At 47.3% G+C, this 26,579-nt stretch overlaps 1 protein-coding gene across 11 annotated transcripts in view; it reads left to right on the top strand.

The window, feature by feature from the left end:
- Nucleotides 1–26,579, top strand: part of CADM1 (cell adhesion molecule 1) — a 243,093-nt gene that overhangs the window by 58,570 nt on the left and 157,944 nt on the right. For 10 of the 11 annotated variants that reach the window (XM_083808362.1, XM_083808361.1, XM_083808368.1 and 7 more), the window contains exon 1: nt 2,782–2,959. The exons of the other annotated variant lie outside the window; for it this stretch is intronic. In XM_083808362.1, coding sequence (XP_083664488.1) covers nt 2,845–2,959 — 115 coding nt within the window. In that variant the 5' untranslated portion in view covers nt 2,782–2,844. Of the gene's footprint in view, nt 1–2,781; nt 2,960–26,579 lie in introns of those variants that run through there. 11 annotated transcript variants of the gene reach the window in all.

The raw sequence follows: 26,579 nt of genomic DNA, 5'->3' as shown, positions 1-26,579 counted from the left end.
TGTCTCAAAACATTGCCCAACGTTGGGTCCAAAGCCCGTGCGACGGGAAGGTAAAGCACAACTAACATTTCTCATTCTTTCTACTCCTGTTGTCTTCTGTGTGTGTTTGAAACAGGGGGTTTGGCTCTTTCTCCAGAAGTATGCCACAGATTGCAATTCTCATTTTTAAGTTTATTTCTGCTCTTGACTTAAAAACTGAATTAACAAACAATTGATTATCAGTTTTAAAATGCAAAAACACCATCTGGTCTTTGAGATGTGCTAAATTGCTGGGGGGCGGGAGGGGCAGGAATGATGAATCTGAAGGACTGCCACAAGTGGCACAGGAAAGGTTCCTGTGCGAAATTCCTGCTGCTCGTAACCCCTAACATGCAGAGACGAGACTTGAAACGTGATCCTCCACACGCGTACCTCTGAGGCTCCCGTTCCTCAGAGGGGCTTTGGTTACGGGGTGCTGCAGCATTTCAGCCCACAACACCAACATGCACAGCTCCCCCACGCCATGCAATGAGGGAAAACCAAACCACCTTGCTGGGGGTAACTGGGGGCTGTGCTACAGCAGCTCAGCCATACGATGGGGGAACCTAAAGCAGCTGAAGCAGCAGAGAGCAGGGGATGTTACCCCTGGCACCCCGCTACCACAGGCCCCCAGGTTCTCCCTGGTGCCACGTGCCGCACGGATGCCGACAGGCCTTCACAACCCAGAGGGCCGTAGCCTGCGCTCAGCCTCGCTTCTGGAGCAGGAACAGACGGGTTTTTCCATCGCTCTGTGGCTCCTGGCTGCTTCCCATGAGAGACAGGTCACAGCCAGTCTCAAGAATGAGTGGCTGCTTGTCAGTGGGATGTGTCACTTCGGGAGCAACCTTGTCATGTAAGGCCAACAATTATATCAGCTATATTTGTGGGTCAGGTCAACCTTCATCAGACCTTTCTCTCCTCTCCCCTTCCCTTGCTCCTGCTACCACTCCCATATTAGCGAGCTGCTGTCTCTCGCTGCCTGTAAGTTGAGCCCTCGCTGATTTAATACAGCTTTCAATCACTGCCAATGGGGCTCACGCTTCAATATCATAACTGCTAAACACACTGTGACAAATAATCTGAGGCTAAGCTTCCAGGACAGAGGAAATCGTTTTCCTCTTGAAATTAAAGTTGATGCATAATGGAATGCAATAAGATGTTTCCAGCAGGAACACAGCCAGTTTTAGTGCATCTCGAGTCCCTTTTTGTCTGCTGAACGAGACGTCGCAGGTTACGGAAGTCATTTCCTAGAGTTCAGGATTTGCAATTTGCATTCTATAATCTCCCGGTCATTTAGCAGCAGATAATTTGTCATGGTTTGTTTTAGCTGTTGTGATATTGATATTTATTATGCAAATTGTATTTCCTACTACTTATTGTTCTGCACCCTATGAATACTTAAATTATTATAAACCTTTTTACTTAATATGGGTTGTCTCCCAATTTGATCTTTGAGCAGCAGTAGGTCATAATGCACAATATTGTACAAAAGGGTCTAAAACACGTAATTAAAAATAGACAAACAAGATAATCTGGTGCCTGATGACACAGAGGCAAATGGAGCCTCTATGCAAAGTCTCTCAAGCCCAAGCTGTTTACCAGCACTAAAGTCCTTCTGGAGGGAAGGGAATTTAGCGTCGTGGACAAAGACAAACTCTTTCTTCTAAACTGGAGGATAAATCCGGCTTAGCTGCACAGTTGTGATGGGCAGGGTAGCCTGAAACTCCGTGTACGTGGCCCTGGGCGAGCGCTTGCCATCTCTCCAGGGCAAAGACGTGTGGCAGCCCGGGAGGGCACGGGGCACGGCTCAGGGGTGGGGGCAGGCTGCGGGTGGGGGCTCCCCCGAGCCCTGCGCTGGGACCCAGCGCTTGCCCCGAGCCGTTTCAGCTGCGGGCTCGGCAGGGACGTGCTGATAAAGTTGGGCCGAGAACTCACCTGCCCAGGTTAGCGCGGAATAACCCACTTAGCGACGGCAGCATCGTCCGACGGCCCCTCCGCCCACCCGCCCCCGGCAGTGCCCGTGCAGGCCCGCGGTGGCTCAGGAGGGGAGCCTGGGGCCCGGCTCCCGTTCCCCGGGCACTCCGAGCCCGCCGCCGGCTCCCGGCCGCCTGCCGCGGGGTGCCGAGGCCCGGCTGCGCCGCGGGACCGCGGCCCCCGGGTGGGCGGACGGCGGGTACCGGGCAGCGGGGCTGCCGCCGGGCTCGGTCCGTCCCCGCCGGGGCTCGCCCGGCCGCGCCGCGCCTCTCCCGCGGCCGCTGGGAGGCTCAACATCGCCTCCAGCGGCCCGGCTGCCGGCCCCGGCCGCGGCGGCCCCCGGGGGGGCGCGGGTGGGCGACACGCGGTGGGGGGGGGGGGGAGGGAACGACGACACGGCGGGGGGGCTGTGACACGCGTGGGGTGCGGGACGCGGGGCGGCGAGGGGGGAGAGCGGGGAGCGGGGGCGGGCGGGCGGCCGCGGAGCGGGGCTCCCACGCGTGTCGCGGCCCCACCCGCGCGTGTCGCGATATCCCCACGCACGTCGCGGCACCCCCACGCGTGTCGCGAGCGGCGCCGCCCGTTCCCCAAACCCCGCCGCTGCTCGCCCTTCCCGGCCCCTCGCCCCGGCCCCGCGGCCCCCTGCCCTCTCCCCCCCACCAACCCCGTTTTTCCGCCGCCGGGGGGCACCGGGCCGCGCCCCCCCCCCCCCCCTTCCTTTTGCCCCCCCCGTCGGGGAGGAGCGAGGCCGCGGCGCTGCCCCTCCCCGCGCCGTGACGCGGCCGCATCTCATTAGCGGTGCGCGCGGTCGCTAGGTGCCGGCCGGGGCGCAGAGCCGAGCAGGTGCCGGCGATGGCGGCTCGCGCCCAGCCCCGCGGCCCCGCGCCCCGCCGCGCCCCCCCGGGCCGCCTCCTGCCGCTGCCGCCGCTGCTGCTGCTGCTCTCGGCCGCCGCCGTCATCCCCAGAGGTAGGGCGCGCACCGGACCCCCCCCCCCCCCCCCCGCCCTCCCACCGCGGGGCTGGACCCGGCCCGCACCGCCCGCAGGGGGGCGCCGCGGGGCTGCGGGGCGGGTGGGGGGCAGCGGGAGCCCGGCGCCCCGTCGGTCCGTCCGTCCGTCCGTCGGTCCGTCCGTCCGTCCCGCGAGGGGGGGAGCGGCGCCGTGCGGGGGCCCCCGCTGGGCGCGGGCGGTGCCCGCGGAGCCGCCCCCGGGGCTCGGGGCGGGCGGCGGTGGCGGTGGTGGTGGCGGCGCCCCCGGGCTGCCCGCTCCGCCGGGGGGCGTTGGGCGGCGCGGGGCGGGCGCGGCGGCGGCGGCTCGGTGCCGGTTTCCATGGCAGCGGCTGCTGGCCGCGGGGGGGCTCGCCGGGCGGCCGCCGACCTGTTGGCAGCGGCGTGCAACTCCGTCCGTCCGTCCGTCCGTCCGTCCGTCCGTCCGCGCGGCTGCAGCCCGCACCGTCCCGGCGGCTTCGGGCTGAGCGGGCGGTACCGGAGCGGGGCTGCCCCGGAGCCCCTGAGCCCCCGCTGCCCGAGGGGAAGCCCGGCCGGGCCCGGCTCTCTGCAGCAGGGCCGTGCCGGTGCCCGTCGGGGCCGCCCCGTGCCCGCGCCCCGCCGCCGTGCCCGCACAAGGCTCCATTTAGCGGCCGCCGCGCCGAGCGGAGCTGGCGTGCCGTGCCCGGGACGAGGCGGCGGAACAAGCGAGCCATTGAGCGATCTGTTGCGTTCCGCTGATACGGGGAGGGGGGGGGGGGCGAAGGCGCGGGCAGCGCGGCCGAACAAAGAGCTTTATTCACGGCCGCGCTCTGCCCGCTCCCGGCGGCGGGGGCCGAGCCCGACGGGGGGCACCGCTGCGGGCCCCGGGGTCTCGTGGGTCGGCCCCGTCCCCGCGGTTTTTCTCGGTGCGGTGTTTGCGGCTGCTCCGCGGCCCCCGGAGTCTGTCGGGGGTGGAAACGAGCCGCCGGTGGCAGCCCCTTTTATTAGGAGCTGGGGAAACGCTTGTGTCGCTCCGGCGCGGCGCGTCTGCGCTCGGCGGCAGCCGCCCAGATGTTTCTGTGATTAACGCGTTGTCCTCGTAGTTTTTCGGGTGGCTCGTGTCGAGGTGGGCTTTTGGGATCTGCGCTCGGTTCAGCTCGGTACGTAGTGAGTTGTCTGACGGTCTGACCCGCGGAGGGCTTCCACTTCAACCAGCCTAAAATAAAAACAAAAGCCCAGCTGGGGGATAACTCCGCTCGTTCTTTGTTTTGCCGTCTGCCTCCCAACATCTTCCCTCGCGTTTCAAATCGTTTTTAAGGGCCGCTTTTAGCCAAGGGCTTGTGCGGTGTCACAACAGCACGAGGCTGGTAGCCGGAGCCCCGCTGCTGGCCGTACCAGCCTGCTCCAGACGCCGGAGCAGGAACCGCTGGGAAGGAACAAGCGCGGGCTCGGTGCTGCAGTTAAATGCCTGTGCCTGACGTGTGCACTCGATGTTTTCCGATAGCGAAAAGCACCGCACGGTATGAACCGAGATGGCGATGCTGTTGGTGGAAGATAACTGTCTAGCGATTCCAGTGCTCTGTCACAAATAAAGGATAACATCCTAAAAGTCCTGCTTTAATGTATTTTAGACAAAACTTCTCAACACTGAAGACTTCTGGCTTTTTCTCTTTTTTTTTTTTTTGTTTTTTTTTGATTGCTATTTCCTTCCATTTCTCCCCTGTCTTTTAAAAGCTATTAGTTTGTTAGCCTCAGTACTCCTGGAAGAGAAAACGAGCGGTGTGGCAGTCAGTGTCTGGCAGTGATTGCTGGCCGCGCTGCGTCTCTGGTACCGCTTGCCACGCGAGGAACGCCAGCCCCGCGCCGTATCGCGGTGCAGCAGCAGCCTGCGATCCGGAGCACACGTCGGAGTCTGCTGCGATCGCTTCGCTGCCCGGCTGGAGCTCGGGCAGTCGGGCTAGCGATAGGCAACGCTAGGGCTCTGTTTAAACTAAGCTGGCACCTGGAGATGAATCCGTGCATTTCTGCAGCACCTTTTTATCTGATCTCAGTGCTTTACAGTTAATTAAACTTTGTAACACCCCTGCGAAGTAGGACGAGAGCTGAAGAATGGTTTCGGCTAACGCTGAGATGCAGTCAGCACTGGAGTACGGCAGCTGCCTGGCGGCGCACTGCCATGTTGCGCGGCAGTTTAGAAAGAATAACTTCCCAGCCGAAGCCGCGGGAGGCGTTCAGAGAAGCGGTGCCAGCATCGCTCCGAAGCCCAGTCGTGGCGCTGGGTGCGACGGCTGCGCTGACGCGGGGGTGCTGCGGGTGTGCCTCGGGACAAGCAGTGGTCACAACTGCACGCTGCGGTATCTGCCGACATGAAGCAAGCCCCGTACGCAATAGGCCAGGGAAAGACCTTTGCTCCTTTGTAAATACGGAGTCAGTTTCTAAGGAGCTTTTGTGTGCAAGCAAGACAAAGCTTCTGATCTGCAACGGTTTCGCTGAGACTTGGCTGGGCTCTTGCATTGGAAAATACACTGACGTTCTGCTTGTGTTCTGCATGAAATGCAAACACTTGAGGAAAATTGCAAGGAAGAGGCTGGTAAATAAAGTAATCCATCTGGATTGCAGCTTGGGCTCATTTGTCTTGCATGTAGGCAGTTGGGCACAGGTTTATAAGCACGACAATCTGGCTGAGAAACCACTGCCAAAGAGCCTCCTGTGATTTCCAAGGATGGGAAGACTCGCGAGGAGTCGGCTCTGCTCTGTGCAGGATCTACACACAAGAGGGGGAAGTTCCTCGCACCTTTGGCCCGATGGACACCTGTTGGGTTTATTGCTGGCAGCGCTGGATGTCACGATATGCACTGGATGTCGCGATACGCCTTGGCAAGAGCGGGGGCTCCTAGCGGTTCCCCCTGCAGAGGTGGCTGGGTTGCACCTGAGGCCGGGAGGAGAAGACGCGCTCCTCTTGTGCGCGCCCGTCCTTATCAGTGTCTGGTCTGTTGATGTTGCTTTGCTGTTTTCTGTGCTTGTATTTCGCTCTGTCTCTTCTGGGTGTGTAAATAAAGAAGGCTTTGTAATCAAAGAGCCCTGACTCAGTAACTGAAGATGGCTTGGCGTTGCTTCCTCAGGTCTGTGCCAGAGCTGAACGCGTGTTTGGGGGGGCAGAGGCGTGCGGACCTGGGCTCTGCCCTGTCGCCTGGCTATAAAGGGATGGGTCGGCTTCCTCGCCCTCCGTCTGTCTGGGGCCACCCGGAATAAAGCGTTTGTTTTAGGCTGGGTCTGCTCTCTCTTTGAAATGACTGTTTAAATGCTCCTAATAACATGTTTGCTCAAAAACCTACTTTACAAAATAGCTTTCTGATATTACATGTAGGCAGATTTTTCTGGCGTTTCTGTTTAGCGCCAGCTTTTCTAGAGATTATTGTCATAATTTTAAAAGGGATTTTAACAACTGGTGCCTTTTTTTTGACAGTGTAGCAGTACTCCTATCTTGAATGCAGGGGCTCTGCATATCCAAAAAAAATGAAGTTGCTTTCTGTGGTTCAGGGAGATACGATTTTAACAGACTTCAGAAGCTTTAAATGTAATGCAAGCTGTAAGTCTGCAGCATTCACTGCAGCTGGAATTCAGCCAGTAAGTAAATACTTATGCAGCGGTTTGAGAGTACAAGCAAAGCCGCACGTGTAATCTGTATCTCTTCTGAGAAATGGGATGCTACATGAAAAAAGTTGTATTTGTTCCTCTGAAGAATATTATGTGCTGTTCTCTAGTGGTGCAAACCCACTGGCACTAAATAAAGAGACTTTGTTTGGAAACCTGCAATGAAGGAGAGACCCTAGCTGGAATGTTGTAATTACGAGTGGTATGTACTTGTTTAAGTTTCATAAATCAGTTACTTCCCTGGTGATTTAATTGCATGCTGCAGCTAGCAGCTGCTGTTGTGGTTAACGGGAGCTCCACCACAGAGCTCTTTGAAGGTCGTCCAGTGCTGGCTTGGAAGCTTTGGTGTGCTTGGCTTCATGACCAGGCACCACGGGAGAATGCTGGTGGAAGAGGCTATTTTTGCATGTGTGGTAGGCGTTTTTGAAAAAAAAAACTACCGAGAGGCTTCAATCAAACATGTAGTAATTGAAACGGGAGTATTTCACAACAGAGCTTGGCGGCTGGGACACACGTTGGTGCGCGGTGTCTGGTGCCGTTGCTCTCAGCTGGTGGCTGGTCGTGGTTGAGCCCTGCCCCTGCATTTGGGTGCTCGGTTCCTTGGTTTGCAAGCGCAAAGAGCCCGACTGCAAGCGACGCGTGTGGCAGCTGGCTCCTCTTCTGATGCTTGCCTGCACGTGAACAGTATCTGCCTGGTTTCTCTTGGCTTTTTTCCCCCCCAGAATAAGCTTTTTTCCATCTTTCCTCGTGTATTTGTTACCTGGTGATTTTGTTGGTTTTCCTGTTATCCTGCACATTGGGCTGCGCCTTAAGTCTTTGTATGGCAAATGAGTTAGCTGTTAGGGAGCTGTGCTAAGTGTGCTGGATGGGGCTTTGGAAATCTGACTTCGGGGTTAATCTCATTCATCTGTTCAGCGTGTATTATCATGAGTGATAACAGTACCTGAACAGCAGCGTTTTCATAGTTGGTGTTTACCTGCTGAACGTGCTGAGTGGCTTTTCTGTTTTAGTTAAAACACTTAATTGGGCAGTGCTAGGAACTCCTTCTGGCCTGCATGTGTAGTCAGTTGAAATCAGTGATGTCCCCGTTTGGGCCAGTATGATGTTCCTACTCAACAGTTCAGTTTGAGTTGATTATGTTCTTTTGTAGTTTAAAATTTTGAGTAATAACATCAAACCCTAATGGATATCTCAAGGTGGTGCTACTATAACAATTGAGACCCCGTTAAGATACTAGTATAGAGGACCAAAATGGTATTTAAGCACATCTCTGCTCAGAAATATAAAACTTTCAAGGGATGTCTTAACATCAAAACTAAAGAGAATTTTCAGTTTATTTTTTTTTTTTGTCACTGGAAATGCTTGCACATCTTGGTGTCTGTTGGCTGTTGTTCACATCTGGAGGTGCTGTGTTGTCTTTCCTGGTTTATATTTTTACCTTTCCAGGGCATGTGTGGGTAGCTTCAGCCCCTGGGGATCGCAACGCTGCAATCGGGATTGCATAAACGGCTTTCCCGGTTCACAGGGCTTTCTCTGAAGGGTAGATGGAAATGATGTTCATGGCCAGGGCTTGGCTTTTTTTTGTAACTTCTAAAGCAGCAGCAGTAAATATTTCTGTGGGTTCCGCCTGATCAATGAAGTCAGTGTCAGCCCCTTCCCTCCTGTTAGTGGCAATATGAGGGAAATGTAATTGTTGAGGAGACGACGGGCTCTGAGCTGTACGAGATGACAGGCGTTCTTTTAAAATGCAGGTGTATGTTTGGCAGTGCTGGGGAATAGTTGTGTTAGAAACCTACTTTCCCTGCCAAGACCAGCTGTGAAGTGTTTGCCCTTAACAATTTATATTACTGGCCCAATCCTTCACTAGGTCAGACAGCAAAAGTCCGTGGCTGGTACTACATTTTCCAGACTCCTTGGCGAAGCAAGGAAAGCTTAATAGCAAGAAACTGTAGTTGAGCGTTTTGCTCAAATGGTTTTCTCTGAGAAGGTTCAGGTACTGATTAGCTTACATGACAGTGAACTTCTCTTATCTCTTGTATGTTCAGCATCTTGAAAGTGAGGGAACTCTTTGAAAAATGCATTTGACAATTACATTAACGGTGTCTGGTGCCGTGTACAGGATTAAGCTGCCGGAGGGCACAGGCAAGCCCTCGCTGGCTTTTAGGGAAGGTGTGGGACTGTGCGGTTCATTCCCTTTGGGTTTCCTGCAGGATGGCGATCTGCTGCTGACCACCAGGCGCTGGGTACCGGCTCCCCAGCCAGCTCTGGGAGGCGGCAGGGAGGAGGCAGGCGTTTCACATACAGGGCTCGAGGCAGTGCCAGCGCGTTACTCTCATCGGGGTGAAGGCAGCTTGCACGTTCCCTCTGGTTTTGTAGCGATGCAACATAACTATGCGAGCTCTGCACTGCTGACGTGCAAAGCGCGGGCGCTTATCCGGGGTGAGGAGTTGAAGCGTGGGCTGTTAATCCCCTACAGGCAGGGGAGCGGCTGGAGGCGAGGCACGGTGGGCGGTGGTGGTCTCCAGACCACCTGAGGGGCGGTGGAGATGCAAATGGAGCTGTTGGAGTTGAGGAGATCCACAAGCCTGGCACATCGCCTCCTGAAGTTACACTGGCTCTTGACAAGCACTGGGTGTATAAAACACTGGGTTTGGGTTACGGCTGTGAATGAACCTCTTTGATCTTGTTTTGTCCTTTTTTTAACAGTTCGTAAGCGACCGAATCTGATTTATAATCTCTTCAAAGATCTGCATCCAGAATGGAAGTGTTACTTGTATTCCCCAAGCTATTGCAAAGCGTCATGAGTTGATCTTCTCTGAGGCGGACTCGAGTGGTTTTTTTCCGTTCACAAAGATGTACTTGAGTGCTAATCCAAAACATGACAACTTTTGTGAGCTTGGACCTGAGAGATCTCAAAATTTGATGTGGAAGCACACCTCTTTCTTAAAGCAGTAGTGCCAGCCGTGGATGTGATCTTCTCATGGCCAGCATGAGACCAAAGCAGGACTTAGCAGGCGGTAGCAGGAGAGGTCCGAGACTGCCATGGCCTCCAGTTCGTGCATCCGCTTCGTGCCAGTTACCACAGCATGTATCCCTCCTTGGGAGTGTGACAAGGGAGACAGAAGTACCAAGCAGCAAAGTGACATTCCCCTCCCTCCCTTGCTCCCCCCGTTCAGTAATAGAAATACGAGTGAGTCTGCAGCATCAAAAGAGAGATCACAGTAATCGGATCAAGCATGAGAAACTGCTTGTTGCTGCCTCTCTGTTTTTAAATGAGGCTGCCTGGCAGCTTCCCTCTCAGAACACTTCTAAATATTGGTGATGTTCAGCTTTAGAGCTGGGGTTACAGTGAAGTAGGGCTTTACTAAAATAAGGCTAGAAAGAAAACTTTCCTTGTGTGCTCTGAGCATTATGCATAAGCTCTGAGCTAACGCGCTAAAAGAAAGGAGTGTCGTGCCCTCGCGGCCTTTATGTCGTACCTGAGAAGAGGAACGCTGGTCTCCAACTCTAATTGCAGAGACAGCACTTTCACTTCGTGCGTTTTATTGCAGTAGTGCTCTTCTGAAATGTGTTCTGTGACACTGATACATCTGTGACCTTGGCAAAGGTACATGGCTTTCTTGAAAGCCGTTCTCTTCCCTGCCCTGCCGCCACAGTGGGGCATGGGATAACGTTTGGGCAACAGCTGCTCTTTGCTCATAGAAAGGCGTTGAAATTCTATGGCTGGGTCAAATAGGGGAGAAAAGCTGCTGGCTCTTGTGTATGGCTTACTTGCAAAGATAGAAGTGACTTCTTCAGCCACAATTGTCTCTTGTGCCTTCTACTGTGCCTGTTGGAGGCATGTGGACGTCCATCCCAGTTCCTAATGTTTGCTGTGCTCCGTAACATCAAAACTGTCACTTACCGTACAGTTGTAAAGCTATAATTGCCTTTGGGTACACAGTTGTGTTTGCTCAAGCATTATGTACGGATTAGTTGGTCGAGGTTTGTAGAAGAATGACAAGTATTTTTTTAAACTTTCCTAAAGGAGAAAGTGATTCCCAACTTCTTGCTGGACATTGCAGATAAGATGGCTTGCTTTTGGGAATACTGCTCTAAAAGGTACTCATCAGTTCTTTTAAAACATTGCTTGAAGTAAGGTTTTTTGTTATGCCACAAATAATCCAATGATGCGGTAAAGTTGTGTTGGGTAAACCTAAACAAAATTGTTGTTGCATAAACCAGGACAGACATGAAAACCCTGTACTGCTTTGTGGAGTTAGGTTATTTGGTGGGAAACATCTAATTCTCACTGGTTTCATTATAATGAAGACCTAAAATATTCTCATTTAGAGACTTACTGCTGTAGCTTTTGGTTTTTTTTAAATTTGGATTCTAAGTTATTTTGCTTCTAAACGTGGGCTATCCATTTGTACTCCCATTACTTGCCTCTTTGATATCCTTATCCACGTTAGCTCACCTGTACTTAGGTTATGAAGTCAGAAGGAAAATACTTCAGTAGAAGCAGAGAAGCTCTTGTGAGCTGCCCTTCCTGCTTTCCCCAGCCTGTGTAAAAGTAGGTGCTCCTTCTACCTGAATTGAGGGTAGTCACTGCCGTGTACCTGTGAGCTCCTTCAACAAGAAAGTATGCTGTGTTGTTCTTGCTGTCGGCAGCTCGTTAGAAACGCTCATGCCTAGATCCCTTTTCCTGCCTTAATTGGGGGAAGACTTCTGGATAACTTCGTTATGTTGCTTCATGTTGAGATCCTGAATGATGCTGTTTTTTGTTACCATTTCGTGACGACTGTCTGGCTTGGGCTTCTGGAGTCGGGTGGATAGTTGGTCACCAAACATCAAAACTGTTAATGCTTGTCAGTGATGGTCAGCTTTGTCAAACTCAGGTGTGAAGAGGGAGGACGGTTTGGGTTAGTTGAGCCTGTTTGGAGTAAGCGTGCTTTTTCGGGATGGGTGCAGCAGAAGCAAAACAAAGCAAAACCCTTTCTTATCGTAGGAAGTGCTTTCATGGTGACAGTGAGAATCTAGGTCATTTAACAGCAACTCGTTCTCTAAGCAGATTAAATTTTTTTTTTTACCACCCTAGTTTTTTACCATGCTGTGCAGAGTCCGTAGAAACTACGCCCAGTTCCTTAGCACATATTAACCAACAGGGGGTCAAATTAAATTGATGTGCGGAAACATTTTGATTTGCAGTTGAGCAGTGGGTGTAGTTTGGTTGTAATAGGGCATCCTGCTGAGTGAGCTGGTATTTCCTTTGCCCTTCTGCAAACTAATACTGTCTGTTATGTGAGGGAAGCGATTGTGCTTCTGGATATGGACGGTAGAACAGAAGAGGATGCGCGAGCTCGGTGTGTGTGGGTGGAGGAGAGGAGCAGAGATCCCTGCCGGGAGCAGTGTGATTTGGCAGAAAGCTCTGTGGCTTGGCGTCGGTACCCGTATTGATACAGCATGCTCCTAATCTGTCCGTTGTAAATGCTTACAGCAGCTCATGGTGGGAATAAGGCAGAACCCATTTAACTTGTTCCAGCTTCTCGTTCTTAGTCACTGTTGAAGTCTGGGTGTGTGGAAAGATTCTTCTGGGTGTGTAAAAACAGAGTATAATTTTCCTTTGTCGTTTGAATTTTTCACTTTTGAACTTCATTTTCTAATAGCTTAACTGCTGCTCAAATGAAGACTTATGCTGTGTCATTAAGAGTGGATGTATAAGGTCATGATTGCATGACTGTTGTTTTCTGCTATACCGCAGTTAAGCACTGTTCTTCCTCCTTGCTCAGCTTCTGGTTTGAGGGTGGCTCTGAAATGGATATTTCTCATTAACCTTGTAGGCAGAACTACTGAAAATGACTCTTATGCTCAGGTTTTTGAGCTCTGCCCATTTAAACAATTTTTAGTTTGATTTAAAGGTCTTAATCATTCCATATAATCTTTAGTAGAATGTACACGTGTTAATCAACTCTACCGAAGCCGAACCTGCCAGTGACTGCTTCTTTTGCCTGTCAAGTGTAGTTGCACTTTTTTTTTTAAATAAAAGCAAGGATTAAAGTGGGATAGATAGGAGATTAACACCATTCCCTTTGGACATCTTCAGGGAAAGATGGAGAAAATTGTAGACGAGAAATAAAGAAAATACTTGGAGGCAAATCATTTATTGCTATGTAGCAGTACATAGAGCCTTGTAAACGGGGGTTTATAGCAAAACCAATGATGTAGCTTTTTAAATCTCTGGGAGGATTTTGGATACACAGTTATATGCCTCCCTCCTCTAGGCTCTTTTTCGTAAATTGGATCTTAAGTTTTCAAGTATGTTAGCACAACACGATGTATGTAGAATGCAGCTCTGAAGGGGTGTTTATATGTTAGATAAAGCTGTTATTTTGTCTTTATTTTGGGTAGCTTTTCATTTTTAATTTCATGTTGAAGTTGGATGAGTCTATTGATCTCGCTCCTGGTTGAGATCACAGAGGTTGTCTTTAGTAAGAGCTCCTCTTAAATATAACTTAACTATTTACCACAGAATTAGTTTTGTATTTCCTTGCAAGATTGAAATGTTTTGTGGACTACCCATTGTATTTGCAATTCGCCTTTTCCTCTCTGACACCTCTCCTTCCCACCCACACACCACACCCCTTCAAAATCTGACTTCTTAGCGTTTGTGCAAGACTACCAAGGCAGGAATAGGGAAGAAAAATAGGTGGACGTATGCGAGTGGCGTACATTGGCAGCTCGGGTCCAACGTTTTTATTAACTTCTGGAATTAATCCTCAGGGAATGCACAGCCATGTGCAATGAGTCAGTGTTTGTGGAACGGTGTTGTGCATCTAGAGGGTAAGACATCTCGAACAGCTTAAAGAAACTTGTGGTACATGCAAATAACCGAGGAATTAAGAACTTACACTACTTGTATGTACTCAGTGGGTGAAGAGGTAGCTTGACTTTTTATGAGTAATATGTTACAGCAGCAGTGAGTAGTTAAATCTGCTTTCTGGAACAGGCTTAAAATGGAGTGTAATCTTCAGGGTTTTGCCATGCTGTGGAGTCTTTCACTGTGGAATTTCACAGCACCGGTCGCTATGCCCCTAGAATTTTCTTTGCAATTTCTTTAGGTTGGTTTCTTCTCATGGACTTTATTACAAACAGCTCCTGGAGGGGCGTTAGGGTTACTGGTAAGCAGCACTGGTGCTGGTTTCTGCGAGGCCTCTGAGGTGCTGCCCAGGGTGGTGGCTCTCCAGGGCACCAGCGGAGGTGCCTGACTGGTATGCGGCCTGCTGGCAGGTACAGGCTTCCTGCGGTGGTGGCAGCAGGCCGTCCTGGCCAGCAGGAAGGCCTTACTGGGAAGGTCTTACTGCCCTGGCCGAGCCCAGCACGGGGGCACTGGTAGTCCTGGTCAGCATGCCCTGAGGGACTCCCGGGAGGGTGCTGGCTGACAGGCCGGCGCTGCCTCCTGCAGTGGTGCAAGCTGGAAAAAGGGTGCTGTGTTCGCCCGTCAACCCCCATGTCACTTATAAATCCTTTCATAAAACAGAGAGTAACGTCAATTAATTCTGCGGTGAATAAACAAGCATTAGGGAGCTATTTTAGGCCTGGTCATCTGCCTATCCATCTGGGGAGAGCCAAACGGACTGACCTATAGCGCTGGCTTTCTGTGTTGATATCTATGAAAAGATTTCGTGCTGAAATTAATGGGAACATTGTCTGGTGAGCGCAGACTAAAGGGGGTGTGGGAATATTGTTGAAAAATGGTGTAGATTGTTTGCTGCTGCTGGGTTTCATTGCCTGAAGAATGAACCTTGCACTTCCAACTGTCACTGAATTCACTAGGGAAACCTTTAGAAATGCAGCTTTCCTTTGCTTTAAATAAAATATCTGTTGTAGAAGGTCAAGAAACTGGTGTCCATTAAAGATGCAATCCAAAACAATATTAAAGTTTTAGTAACTTAATATTTTTGTTGTGCCAAAAAAATCAGATTCCTTAAAGAATAACTTTTCCTTGCTCAGCTGATTTATAAATGCCTAAGAAATCTTTTGCCTAAACCTCTGTAAAAGTTGCATTTGAATGAACTAGCTAAAGAGTCATTTTTGTCAGTTTAATAAGCATAATAAAACGGTAAATCTTAGTGAAAAAAGCACCTCTGAAATGGGTATCTTTTCATTTTAAATTGGTTCCTAGGATTTATAAGGAATTCAAAGGCAGATAGAATGAACAGCTCCGGGTAGATATTGAAGCAACATGTTCCTATTTTTCTGGAAAATATATGGATAGTGTGGAATAGAAGCCAAGCTCTGAGAAACTACAGCACATAAATTACTACTCGCGTGGCTTGCAGCAGTGGCAGAAGTAGTCCTGGGTGTTCCCTTTGGTTTTGCAGTCAGTGCTCAGAGTGGTTGCTGTTTCCTCCTGTGCATTGACTTCAGCAATTTAACTTATCTGTATCTGTTTCTCACAATTTGTGATTTTGTATGTTAGTCTTCTCTCGGAGTGACTTTTTTTCAGCATCCATTTGTCCAGGTTATCAGCATGCAGAGGAGAGCTGACTTGTATTTACATGATTTAGTTGTAAATATGGTAAGCGTTGATAGATATTGTTGTCATAAGTGCTTACAGCTACTGGACTGATTACTGAATTTCTTCTGTGAAAATCTGTACAAGCTATGCATACTATCAGCTTCCCAAGGGAAGTGTGTGAAATGAGCTTGTGGCTTTTCATGGAGAAATCAAATCCTAGGTGTGGCTGTATTGTGCTAATTTATTGGGGAAGTGTTGTCTGGCAACAACTGGGGTTCTGAGGCTTTAATGAAGGAAAAATAAAAGGCGATTGTTTGAGTGTTGTTTTTTTTTGGGGGGGGGGGGGGAACAGATGCCATTGTGTGGAATACTATTTGGGGAGGATATGAGTAGAAAACATCTGTAATGTTATACACAAGGGGCTTGGAGTGAGTGATGTTAATCGTTGCCACTGGGGTTGAAGGAACAAATGCATTATTTGCTAGTAGTTTCTTTTTAATTGACTAATACGCTTTGCCTGAACTACCGTTGTTTAATAGCATTACTTCCAGGGTGCTTTACATATCTATCTAGACCCCCTGTGTTTCCAAATGACTGTTTCTAGGAAATGTCTTTCCAAATGCAGTAATCCTGGATTTGGCAAAATATTCCCTAGGGGGTGTGGCATCTAGAGGGCTCTCTGCAGACATAAGGAACATCCTCAAGTTGCCGAAGATACTCGGTTCTTGTATTTTGGACCACTGAAAAATGACAGTTTGGGGGCGTAATTTGAGATTTTGAGGTATTTTAAGGTGGCGGTGGTTATTACATTTAATATACAAACAAACACGGAGAGGGAGAAACAAGGCAGGTAACAGATGGTGCCTCCTGTACTTGCATGTGGCTTCATCAGTGCTGTATACTGCCAGCTGCTGGGAGGATGAAATGCTGGACTTACTGCCGATGACTTGAACTCAGCACACTCCTAAGTAATCAAAGTTTATAAGCTGATTTGCGAAAGCGTGATGCTGCAAGGCAGTGGTAAATGGAGATGCAGTCTGTTCACTGGTTAGTTATAACGCCCTTGATGCTGAATTTAGACCACAGACTTTTTTTTTTATCTTAAGTATCAGTCTCACCCCACCCTGTCCGAGTAATTTCCTGTGTAATACCAACGCTTACAGTCTTAAATCTCTCACAGCAGCTTAGACTATGTGAGGAAAACCTAGGAGTTGCGTCCCAGTTCTTATGGCCTTAGCTTTTCAGGATACCAGCCATCTCAGCAGCACAGTACGTGTGAAATCAGAACTGTGCACGCTGCTCAGTGAAGGCACTTCTCAGTTTGGAGCTGCTTTGTCAGGCATATAGACAAGTAGGAAGGGATATCTATTTCTTCTCAGGAGGGATGAATTGCAACTACAAAACCGGTCCCTTTGGTAGGAAATGGAGTTGCTTGTCTGGATTTGCAGCTCAGTTTAATTTGTTTACCTTTCAGCACCTTGATTCAGGAGTGTTTTGCCTGAGAGGGGGGGAAAAAAATATGTACTTCTGGGGTCAGGAAAAAGGGAGGATAGGAATCCTGAGTACTTAATATGGGCAGTGTAAGCTTTGCAGAGTCACACATCCAGATGGATTACATGAGGAACTTGACATCTTGTTTAAAAACAAATCATTCATTATGTAGCAATGAATAATCAAGCATTACAGTTTCATCTCTGGAGGTTCCTTTTTTTGGTTGGAATTTTGATAGTTCAGTAATTAAAGGCTGAAAGCTATTACACTGTCTACATGTTGATCAATTGGTAATTAAAAAGTTGATGATAGATATGGTATTTCATGGGACTGGTTTGTTACGATCAGATTTCCTTAGTGTGTTTTGAAAATTGTCATTTAACTTAGCACTTAAGCATTTTTCAATATTCATGGACTATTTTATTTGAATTTTATAAATGCGTTTAAATTATCAAAATTTGCATACAGTAATTTGAGATTCTGGATCGCATGATTTTAATATGATCTGAAAGGTTAGTTTCCTCTCCGTCTGTGGAAATACATTTCCAGCCTATGTAAATGTTCTTCCTCTCGATACTATATAATTCTTTGGCTGTTGTATCATTAATTTGCTGTGGCAGATTGCTGTGGCTGGCTTAATCAGCCTGAATCTAAGGCAAATACTTAAGCGTACTTGAGGTATGACCCTTGTCACAGGATTCGTTCCTTGTAAGTCATTCAACTTTCGTGCTGGCTGCTTAATCTGCACCTGATGTCAAAGTGCTAATTGGGACCAAAGTGATTCAGGCTCCCGGGCTGTTGTGTTGACTGAAACACCTGCATTTTCCTGCACGTGTGGTCCCTCAGGTCAGGGTGCAGTTTGAGGTGCTGTGACAGTGTCACGGCTCTGGCACAACCCTGGCTCACGCATCCTTGTTAGAGTGGTCCTATCAAACACAGGAGTGGGATTCAGATGCTGCAGGGCCCTAGGGAGCTGCCTTACCCAGGGCTGCCCTCCTGAACCTCAGGTGTGTCTTCAGACGGGAACAACTATGCAGGAAGTATGTATCTGCTGCTGTTTTAAGACTGGGTTTTCAGTATTGCAGTAGAATCCATAATAAGGCTAAATTCCTCTGGTTTTGTAGTTGTAGGTACAAAGTAAACAAACACAATTCCGAAAGGAGAGTATGTCAAGTTGTCAGTAGTGTTCACTCACGTTGTAAACTGTTTCCTTTGTATTGCTTTAGCGTCTGGGGATTTGGTGACTGTCTTGGTTACTGCAAGTAGCGAAGACGATTCCTCTCCTGGAGAGTGTCTAAACCTAGACTTCACGGCAGAGGACTGGAGGCTTCTTTCAGTTACCATCATCTTGTATGTGGGTTTTGTATGTAGAGCTTCAAGTATAATCAGTGGAAGAGGAAATAGCATGTCTGAAGCATGCTTCGAGGGTTTCTCGTGAGGGCTGCAAAGGTCAAGTTAGGCTCACCGTGTGTGCCGTGAAGGTGACAGACCGGGCAGAATTCCTGCCTTCCCTTTCAGTAAGATGAAGGCATTAATCTCGTCCCCAGGAGAGGCTGCTGCAGACTGCTTGTTTGCAACAGCAGTGTTAAATGAAAAGAACTGGAAGAATCTTAAGTGGAAGACTATCAAAATGCTGCTTTATTTAAATTGAAGGATTTTGTCAAATTGAATTTTCAAAGGGACAAGTAATGCTGGTAAGTAACGTACTTAAAAAGCACAGAATTGTGCTACAGTATCAAAATCCTGGGTTGTACAGGACAGTTTGTCCTATCTTTGGAGCTCCTGCTTTTTCAGCTTTTGGCTTCCCTGCTTGATGAATATTTGAAAAGCCTGGAGGCCTACTGAGCCTCTTACAGCTAAGGGAAGGGTGAAGATAAGTTTTTGATAATACAATCAGGGATAAAGCAGTCCAAAATGAAGGAAAACTGTGTTGGTAATGGCCTCCTTGATGGAAGATTCATTGCTTCAGGAGCCTAATCTGAGACCAAGATGAAGCCCAAACCTGACACTCTTCAGAGCATAATGCAAGATTTACAGGTCTGCCACACTCCAGAGATTAAAAATAAAAAAACCTCCAAGCCTCCCTTTATACCCTTGAAAAACTTCAGGGGAAAAAGAGGAGATTTGTTTTCTTGTGAATATTTAATAAATAAAACAAACAAAAAACAAAACAATCACACAAAAAACTTTGCTATGTTTGTGCCAAGGCATTCAGATTCCTCCCTTCTCTGATGCTCACAGGCCTGCGGCTGGCAGGGAGTTGTTGGGGTACGATATTCTTGGGTGAATGCAGCAGCTGCAGTGCACAATGAGCAGGGCTTGTATGGGTGCTGGGTGAGCTCGGCTCTTCAGAAACCCTTCTTGAGCAGTCGTCGGCTTGGCTGGGGTGAGCCTGGCCAAGTGCCCTACCTGAGCTGTGCTCCTGGAATGGTTTCGCTGTAGTTGGCTTGAACATAGAGAGCCACTTAAGATCCCTGCCAAGCTGATCTACTGGAAAACACTTTCCTATAACTTAATCTGGCAATTCCTAATAAACTTGGGAAGGCAGGCAGGACTCTGCTAACAGACACCTGAGAAGATGCCTGTTTTGGGTCATGAGCCTCTCCATCACACCGTGGGGCATTCAGCGCTGTGGTGCTTCAGGAGAGCCAAGAGGCAACAGCACAAAAGTCAGATCCTCGGAACTGCAAGGGAAGAGAAGGGCAGAGGCTGTCCCAGCTCTCACGTTTGACTACTGGGAAGTCCTTCTGTACTCCAAGACAGAGCTATTTGCATTCATATCATGGTATAAACACTCATAGTTGCTTCACCCGGTCCTTTGAGACAGACAGCGTGTGGGATGACCGGTTTCTGCATGAGATGAAGATATGACATCAGTGTGTTAACATTAATGACTTAGATGCTTTCTGAAAAAAAGCACTCTGTCCTTAGATACTTGTTGCTTTGTGACAGCTGGTTCCAGTAATTTGTTTTTATAGGGCAGTTTGTAGTAAATGAATGACATGTTGAATATTTTACTGAGATTTTAGATTATCTAAAGAATACTTTCCGGTTTACTAATTGGTAGATAATGCTGCGTACATTGATGTTGACATGAGCAAATGGATTTAAAATGATTTTGAAGCAAGCCTCATTAAAAGATGTTCTAATTCAGTCAACAGGAAATGTCAACTAATATGTCCGTACTCGCTCTCTCAGCCCAGATTGGGGTAGTGTTGGAGCCTTTATGGGTCGGTATTAATTATAGGCAAGTATGACTGCTGCATGGGGATATTGATAAGTCTTGTTAAATTCTGGATGACAAATTCTGTGAATTCAGTTCATTAGAAGGTGGTAAATGTGAAAGCTGTGTAATTAGCTGTCTTACAGAGTTCCTTTTGGCCTTTGATGAACCATCCAGGCGAGGGAAGGGAGACCTAAAAGCAGTCTTGTTCTGAAAAATGCCTAGGACAAATGAACAGACATAACTGGAAGGTGTGGTCAGGTTGATTTGGTATGTGGTTGAGCCTCTTGAAAGTTCTGGAGGCAGGTGGTGATTCTGGAAAGTTTTCTAAAAGCTGATTTTCCACAATCTGGGAGCTGAGTTGCAGGATCCCTATAACTGTCTTAAAGCAGGCTTGGTAGAAATGGGAAGGAAGCTCCGTGTTGCAGTCTGAGCTGCTGTTGAGGCTGTCTCTTTTTATGCATGTAATATTTGCCTGTAGCCGTGAGAAAAGAAGGCAGAAAACCTCTAAGGGCCCACTTGCATATATATGTTGCCATGATGCACAGGGCTTTTGTTGGCAAAGGTGATCTGATCATCCAGCTAGATACTGATGAGCAGTTACAGTCCAAGAGCATCCTAAGCAAGGAGGTAGATTTTGCTGCCTCCTCAGGCTTTCAGTAAATCGCTGTAGTGACAGTACTACTCCAGGCCCATTTTGTTGTAGATGGGGGGAGATTCTTTACTCACCCAGATTAGGATCTGCCAAATGTGGGTTTTCTGACAACCAAATAACTAAGCTCTCTTTACAAATCTAGATGGCACTAGACCATGCTACATGAATTTGATACGGAAGAAAAAGGGATCTTTGGTGTGAAAGCCTTGCAGGATGACCAGTTTGTTCATGGTTCTGGAAGTAGGTAGACCCCAGGCTGTGTTGATGAGACAGTCCATCAAGTGCAATGGTAGAGTGGTGAGGCTCTGCTTTCAGTTCAACACTGGCTAATTTTTGTTCTGTTCTGTGCCATCCCGATAGACTTTGTGCAGATGAGCCTGCTGGTTTTTCTTAAAACTCCGCAATAATAAATGATATAGAAGGTTATTGCAAGCATCACTTGCTTGCTGACCACCATCAAAACTTCAGAGTGCACAGAAGGATGTAGCTTTGCTCTCTTGCAAATAGTGTGTAAAGTTTTAAATTCATAAGTATGGATTTGCTTAAACCTCCGGTATTTATTTCTTTAAGACAAATGGGAGAATCAGTACATGCGTAGCTCTGGTCCAGCATTAACCCTTTTCTCTTTCAGGGAAAAAGAGCATCTCTGAAGCTTAGTAAATTAAGAAAAAAATGCTTTGGAGACATGACTAACATATCAAATATTCACTATGTTGCGTAAATCTATTATGGGTGTAATGTAATGTTGTCTCTAAAGAGATTCGTGGCTGTTGGGGCAAGTGAGGAAGCAATCCTTTTCAGTAAACTGTGGCTTGATGCATACATTTTTAAACAAACCTGGAGAAACTTAGACTTCTCTTACAGCATTGTCGTGGTTCTGTTCCACTTACTCTCTCTAGTTGCAGCCATCTGGCTTGCTTAGGGAGCATGGTGTTCACTGAAATAAGACTAATGTTTGAAATATCTGACTTTGCTAATTGGGGAACGAGTGTAAAGGAGAAGCTATCTATAGTCTTCGTCAGCACTCTTTAAATCTTGGAGAAATGGGGAGCAGAACACTGCAGTGAAGTCATGAGAAAGTGCTGGAGTGTGGGGAGAGGGGAAAAATTTCCTTCAGAAGTAAAAGCAGCCTTTGCTTGTAGTGCAACTGACGTTTCTTCGACGAAGTGTAAGTGATTGTGGCATCAGAAATAAGCTCCTGTAGTCTCTGTGCAGTCTGTAGTACTGCATTTCCAACTCCCACGGTCCACATCCAATGTTTTTGTTGTGTTTACTGTGTGTGTGCATGGAGCAGTTGCACACAGGGAGGGAAAGCAGTGTGTGCAATGTCACAGCTACTGTCATGTGGGCAGGGATGCAACTTGCTCTCCAGACCTCCTTTGTATTGGCAATACAAATGCTGACAGTCTTTACGTCTGTTTCCCTACTGTTGTCTTGTTTCCCAGATAGTTATTTATGTCGATGGCTTTCATACTATGTGTTACACAGTGCCTAGTGCAAGGCAGCATTCACTTTTGTTATGCCTTCTGGTTGCTGCCCTATTCCAAATTAACAAAATCATTGCTAATGTTAGAGCAGAACTTTCCCTACCAAACCTAAGAATAGAGTAATAATATAAAACAGGAAATGAATTCCTCTTCTTGTTACTTCTGTAATCCCATCTGATGCTTGTGGGCCAACCCGTTTCCTCTCTTATGGGCATGCCAGACTGTTCAAATGGGACTTGAGCCACTTTGAGTTTTTGTTTATGTCGAAAACTAACAAATATGAACATTATTCATTTAGAGAATAATCCTGTCAGTAGACTACATGTAGGCATAATCGAAGGATACTTAATGTGCTACGTTACCTGGGATATTGGGGGTTATTTTTATTATATTCTGAAAGTAATCTGCAAGATCTGATATGAAGAGACACAAAAGGTTAGTTGAAAGCAGACAAGAACTGAATCATTGAATTGAATAAAAACTGCATTGTGCAAGCTGTAATGCTCCTTTCCATTCATTACTGCAATTATAATTATGGAACCCAAAGTATTTAATTGGCCTCACATACTCTTTACACTGAATAGATTGCATTGTTACTATTTAAAAAAAAATATCCTCTTATGCATTGCAAATACATGTACGTGTTGCTCTCTGGTTCTCAAGAGGTTTCTTTGTTTATATGATGAGTGATTAACTGAATTATGGATCTTCCCTATGTTGTGTCAAACTAAAATCAAATGGAAGAAGAATTCTTCCCATGCATCAGATGAAATTAAATGGAAGCTTAAAAAATACAGCTTCCTACATTAAAAACCCGACCGAAAAACAAAGTGATTTTGGCCATTAAAACTGATTTCAGAAGTATGGCAGCCCCTAAAATAGATTTTAAAGAAAAAAGGTAAGCAAAGTAAAGCTAAAATACTGATTTCAAGGCTCAGTAGGCGTTTTGCAGAACTGACTTTTGGACCAGTGCTCTGCAGGCAAAACTTCAGTAAGGCAAAGCATAGTCACCTAAAAGGATGTATTTTGGCCTTAAAGGGTCTCCCAATCGTTGTTCCTCTAACAATTAGTAACAATGATTTTGTTATTTCAATTAATGAAAACTGCTTGTCAGGCAGAAGGGAAGATGGCTTGACCCAGTTTGTATCCCTGTGTGTGTGTGTGTGTTTTAAACTATACACGCACATTAAACTTAGTAGTCAAAACTGTAGAGGGAAAAGGGCTGCATCTTCTGCTTGGCTCCACTTTCAGGGTAGCTGATCTATACGTCTGAGAGATTTCCATGTCCAGGTATGGTGGGTTGGCATGCTGGTTTGTGAAATCACTTGTTTTGTTTTCCTCTCCTGCCCAAAGCTGTATCAAGATTTTGAAAGCATGGTACTACCAGTGTGTGTTCATAGGAAAAATTTGTCGGCTGAGCTCACATCTGTCTATTTGGCTTCGATGCCCACGTTGCTCCGGGTTAACATGTTGTTGCATGTTACCTTCATGACTGTAACTCCTGTGGTGTGTGCTCGTACTCTGTATCACGCAAAGTACCTTCTCTGTCTCATTTTGGGTGAGCTAGCTCAAATTATCTTGCTTTATGCACCTTTGCTTTTTGTGTATTGTGTGTGAAACAAGCAGACATGTTTAATTACAAAGCAGTAATTCCATCAGCAAGGCTCTAGTGAGCCCTTTGAATGTAGGGGAAGCCTATTTGTTCTTCATTAAGAACAGAAAGGTGCAGAAAGGTTTGTTTTTCCACACTTATTTCTGCATCCCTGTTTGATGCTCGTACAGTATTTATTGTCCTTTCCTGATCTTTTAATGTTTCCACAAATGGAAGGACGGTGGGTTCTGATATACCCAGATCGTAACTTCCCACTTAAATGGCTTTTTAAATGGAGCGTTTTTCTGAATTGCTGCTTCTTCTTGTTGGCTAATCTTCGCTGAGGGGTTGGTGGGGGATGAGGACTGAAATCGTCATACACAAAGATGCTGTGTGTAACACTTGGCAGGGAGACTTGAAATTGGATTACAAGCTACTATTCCAGCAAGTAAATGTCCATGGTGTTTTTATAGCTTATCTCTATTCATCTATGTTTGCAGGGCTTTGCTTGCCAAGTGTTAATGTAAACACTCTATTTTGAGACATCGGTCCATTTGCCTTCTGGACATGCTTCTTTTATAAGGTGGTAGTAAACCTCCGTACATAAAAATAAAATAGCCCTGTGGTCATAACTGCACACAAACTAATGTTACTGATGCAAAGCGTCTGACAGCAATTGCCACCTGTGTCAGCAATTCAGGGCACTCTAACTGAAGCCCGGTGTCAGGAAAATACTCTTGCTTTAGGCACCAGAGCTTGCCCTGGCCTTCATCTTGTCTTCTGGCTTTGGAGCTGCTCCTTTGGGCTCCAGTATGGGGCCGGAATGAGTCGCTAGCTGTGCCATGCAGCTAACAAAGGTGGTTTTCTAGGCTCTGTGTCCCACCGGTGGGTTCCTCACAGGCCGTCAGCAGGTACACCTGCGGCCCTGGGCGGCCTTGCCGAGGTGCCGCAGCCCTCTCACAAGGAGCTCCTTGGGCCTCGCTCCTCTGACAGCTTCTCCGCGCTGTTGAGTTTCTTAAGCCCGCCTTGGGGCTTTGTGGCTCGAACCTCGCCCGTGTGTCTACAAGCTGTATGGCTGTAGAACTGTTCCTGGTCCTGCTGGGCGGCCACGGTCTGCTGAATACAAGTGAGAGCTGCTTAAACACAGTCCAGGGTCCTCCTGGGTTGAAGACAGAGCCCCTTGGGAACCAGAGCGGTCTGGTGACGTGTTCCAGCGGTGAAGCTGGAGGTACCCTGTGGCTGAATTGGGAAGAATTACTCTGGCTTTCAACAGAGTTGCTTGACTCTTCTAGAAAAAGTTTTATAGACTTGATGCTCAGTGAAAAATGGGTAATAGTTCAAACTCTTACAGGGATTTAGGAAACTTTTTTAGGATATTGTTGATTTGACTTAAATTGTGTATAAACATCGCCTGAAACTGACTGGAGAGGAGAAAAATGAGCAAAGCTTGCACGTCTAGCCAAGCAGTAGGTCATGCTGGTGGTATGTGTTGCACAGTATTTTAGAATAGACTGTCCAAGCTCTCCGACCTCTACAGCCTGGAGAAGATGTGGGGAATTCCAGTACTAGAGGGATCTTGTTGTCAAACACTCTGTTTTGTGGTTCAGAGTACCTGAAATGTGTCAGTGATGTTGAGTGGAATGCAAATCACAAATGTCCATTACACTTTGTTGAATAAACACATTTGCACTTGTGTATAATGAAATACCTTTATACTGCCTTATAACTAACACGCTTATTCTGCAGCCCTTCCTTTTAGGACAGGGGAACTCAAGGGTCAGCTGTGCTCTGACTTTATGAGAAATGTGTGTGATCAGCTCCCAGAGTGACAAATGGTAACTGTCGCTTAATTTTTATCCCCAATTATGTATCTCTGGGACCAATTTTTCAGGTGGAATGCTGGAGCCATTAAAAAGAAATAAGTAAACTATGCTGTATTCCATCATTTTTGGCAGCTGCCCAGTGGTCTGTAGCTTTAATATGTGCCTTTCTATATGGATATTTTTCATAAGGCTTCTGCAAGAGGACTGTTTAACACTTTTTGACTTAATTTATGAAGATGCAAGTTGTAAGTAAATCTTGAGCCAAGCTCTTACATGTGGAGCAAATACTGTTTCAGTACTATTGTTCCCAGAATTTATAGGTAAATTGGTAGTAGATATGTTTAATACTTCATTCTCAATATTTCCAGCCTCAAATAAGGCAGACTCTTCCCTGAATCATAAATGTTTAAGGGAAGTGACATTGCATTGCTCTGCTTGTTTTTTACTTATCGGATTAGAGCTAGATAAACTGGTTTGTGCTTTTCACTTTTTGGCAGTTCAGTGGTTTCTGCAACACAGTTGTAATTTAAAGGCTGGCAGAACCTTAGTTTTATTGGAAGCATTAATATACCATATAGAGGCTTAAGCATTATCAAGTTTTGCCAGTTGCTCTTAATATTTTCTATAGAAAGCAATAAAGATCATGGTTTTGGGATGCAATAATATTCAACTAAATTTTCAGTGCTCCTATGTATGTTGTGAAGGTTCTTGCCTCCTCTGTTGCGGGGGGCAGAAGTCCTATGTCATCTGGTGATGCAGGATTTCCAACCCATTAGTTTACTTTCAAGTAAGAAGTTTTATGGTGTGTTGTAGGTGATTTGGCATTTTCAAAGGTAGCTTAAGGGAAGCTGGATTTCCTTGGAAGTTGAAGGAGTCTTGTTGTCGGCTTCATGTTCACTTCAGACTGCTAGGTGAGTTTTTGATAAGGGGCCCTTTTGCTTTGTCAGGGAATTTGTCCTCCTGTTGGTGTGGTCTACTTTCTTATCAAGCTGCCTATTACCATAAAGGTGTATGATTTGTGAGTAGCCTTCTGCTGTTGATGTCTGCCTTTTGTTCTTCTCAAGCGGTTCATCAGCCATTTTAGGAAGGGAGCACAGGTATTTTATCGTGAGTGACATAAGAAGCTTTACATTGTGTGCCACTTTGCAGTTACTAATATACTTAATGAGCTTACTAAGTTGCAGAAACTATGTACA

The sequence above is a fragment of the Anser anser genome (assembly GCF_964211835.1).
Source record: "Anser anser genome assembly, chromosome: 22".
Taxonomy (NCBI): domain Eukaryota; kingdom Metazoa; phylum Chordata; class Aves; order Anseriformes; family Anatidae; genus Anser; species Anser anser.
Note: the sequence above shows the minus strand (reverse complement) of the source record. Positions and strands in the feature narration are given on the sequence as shown.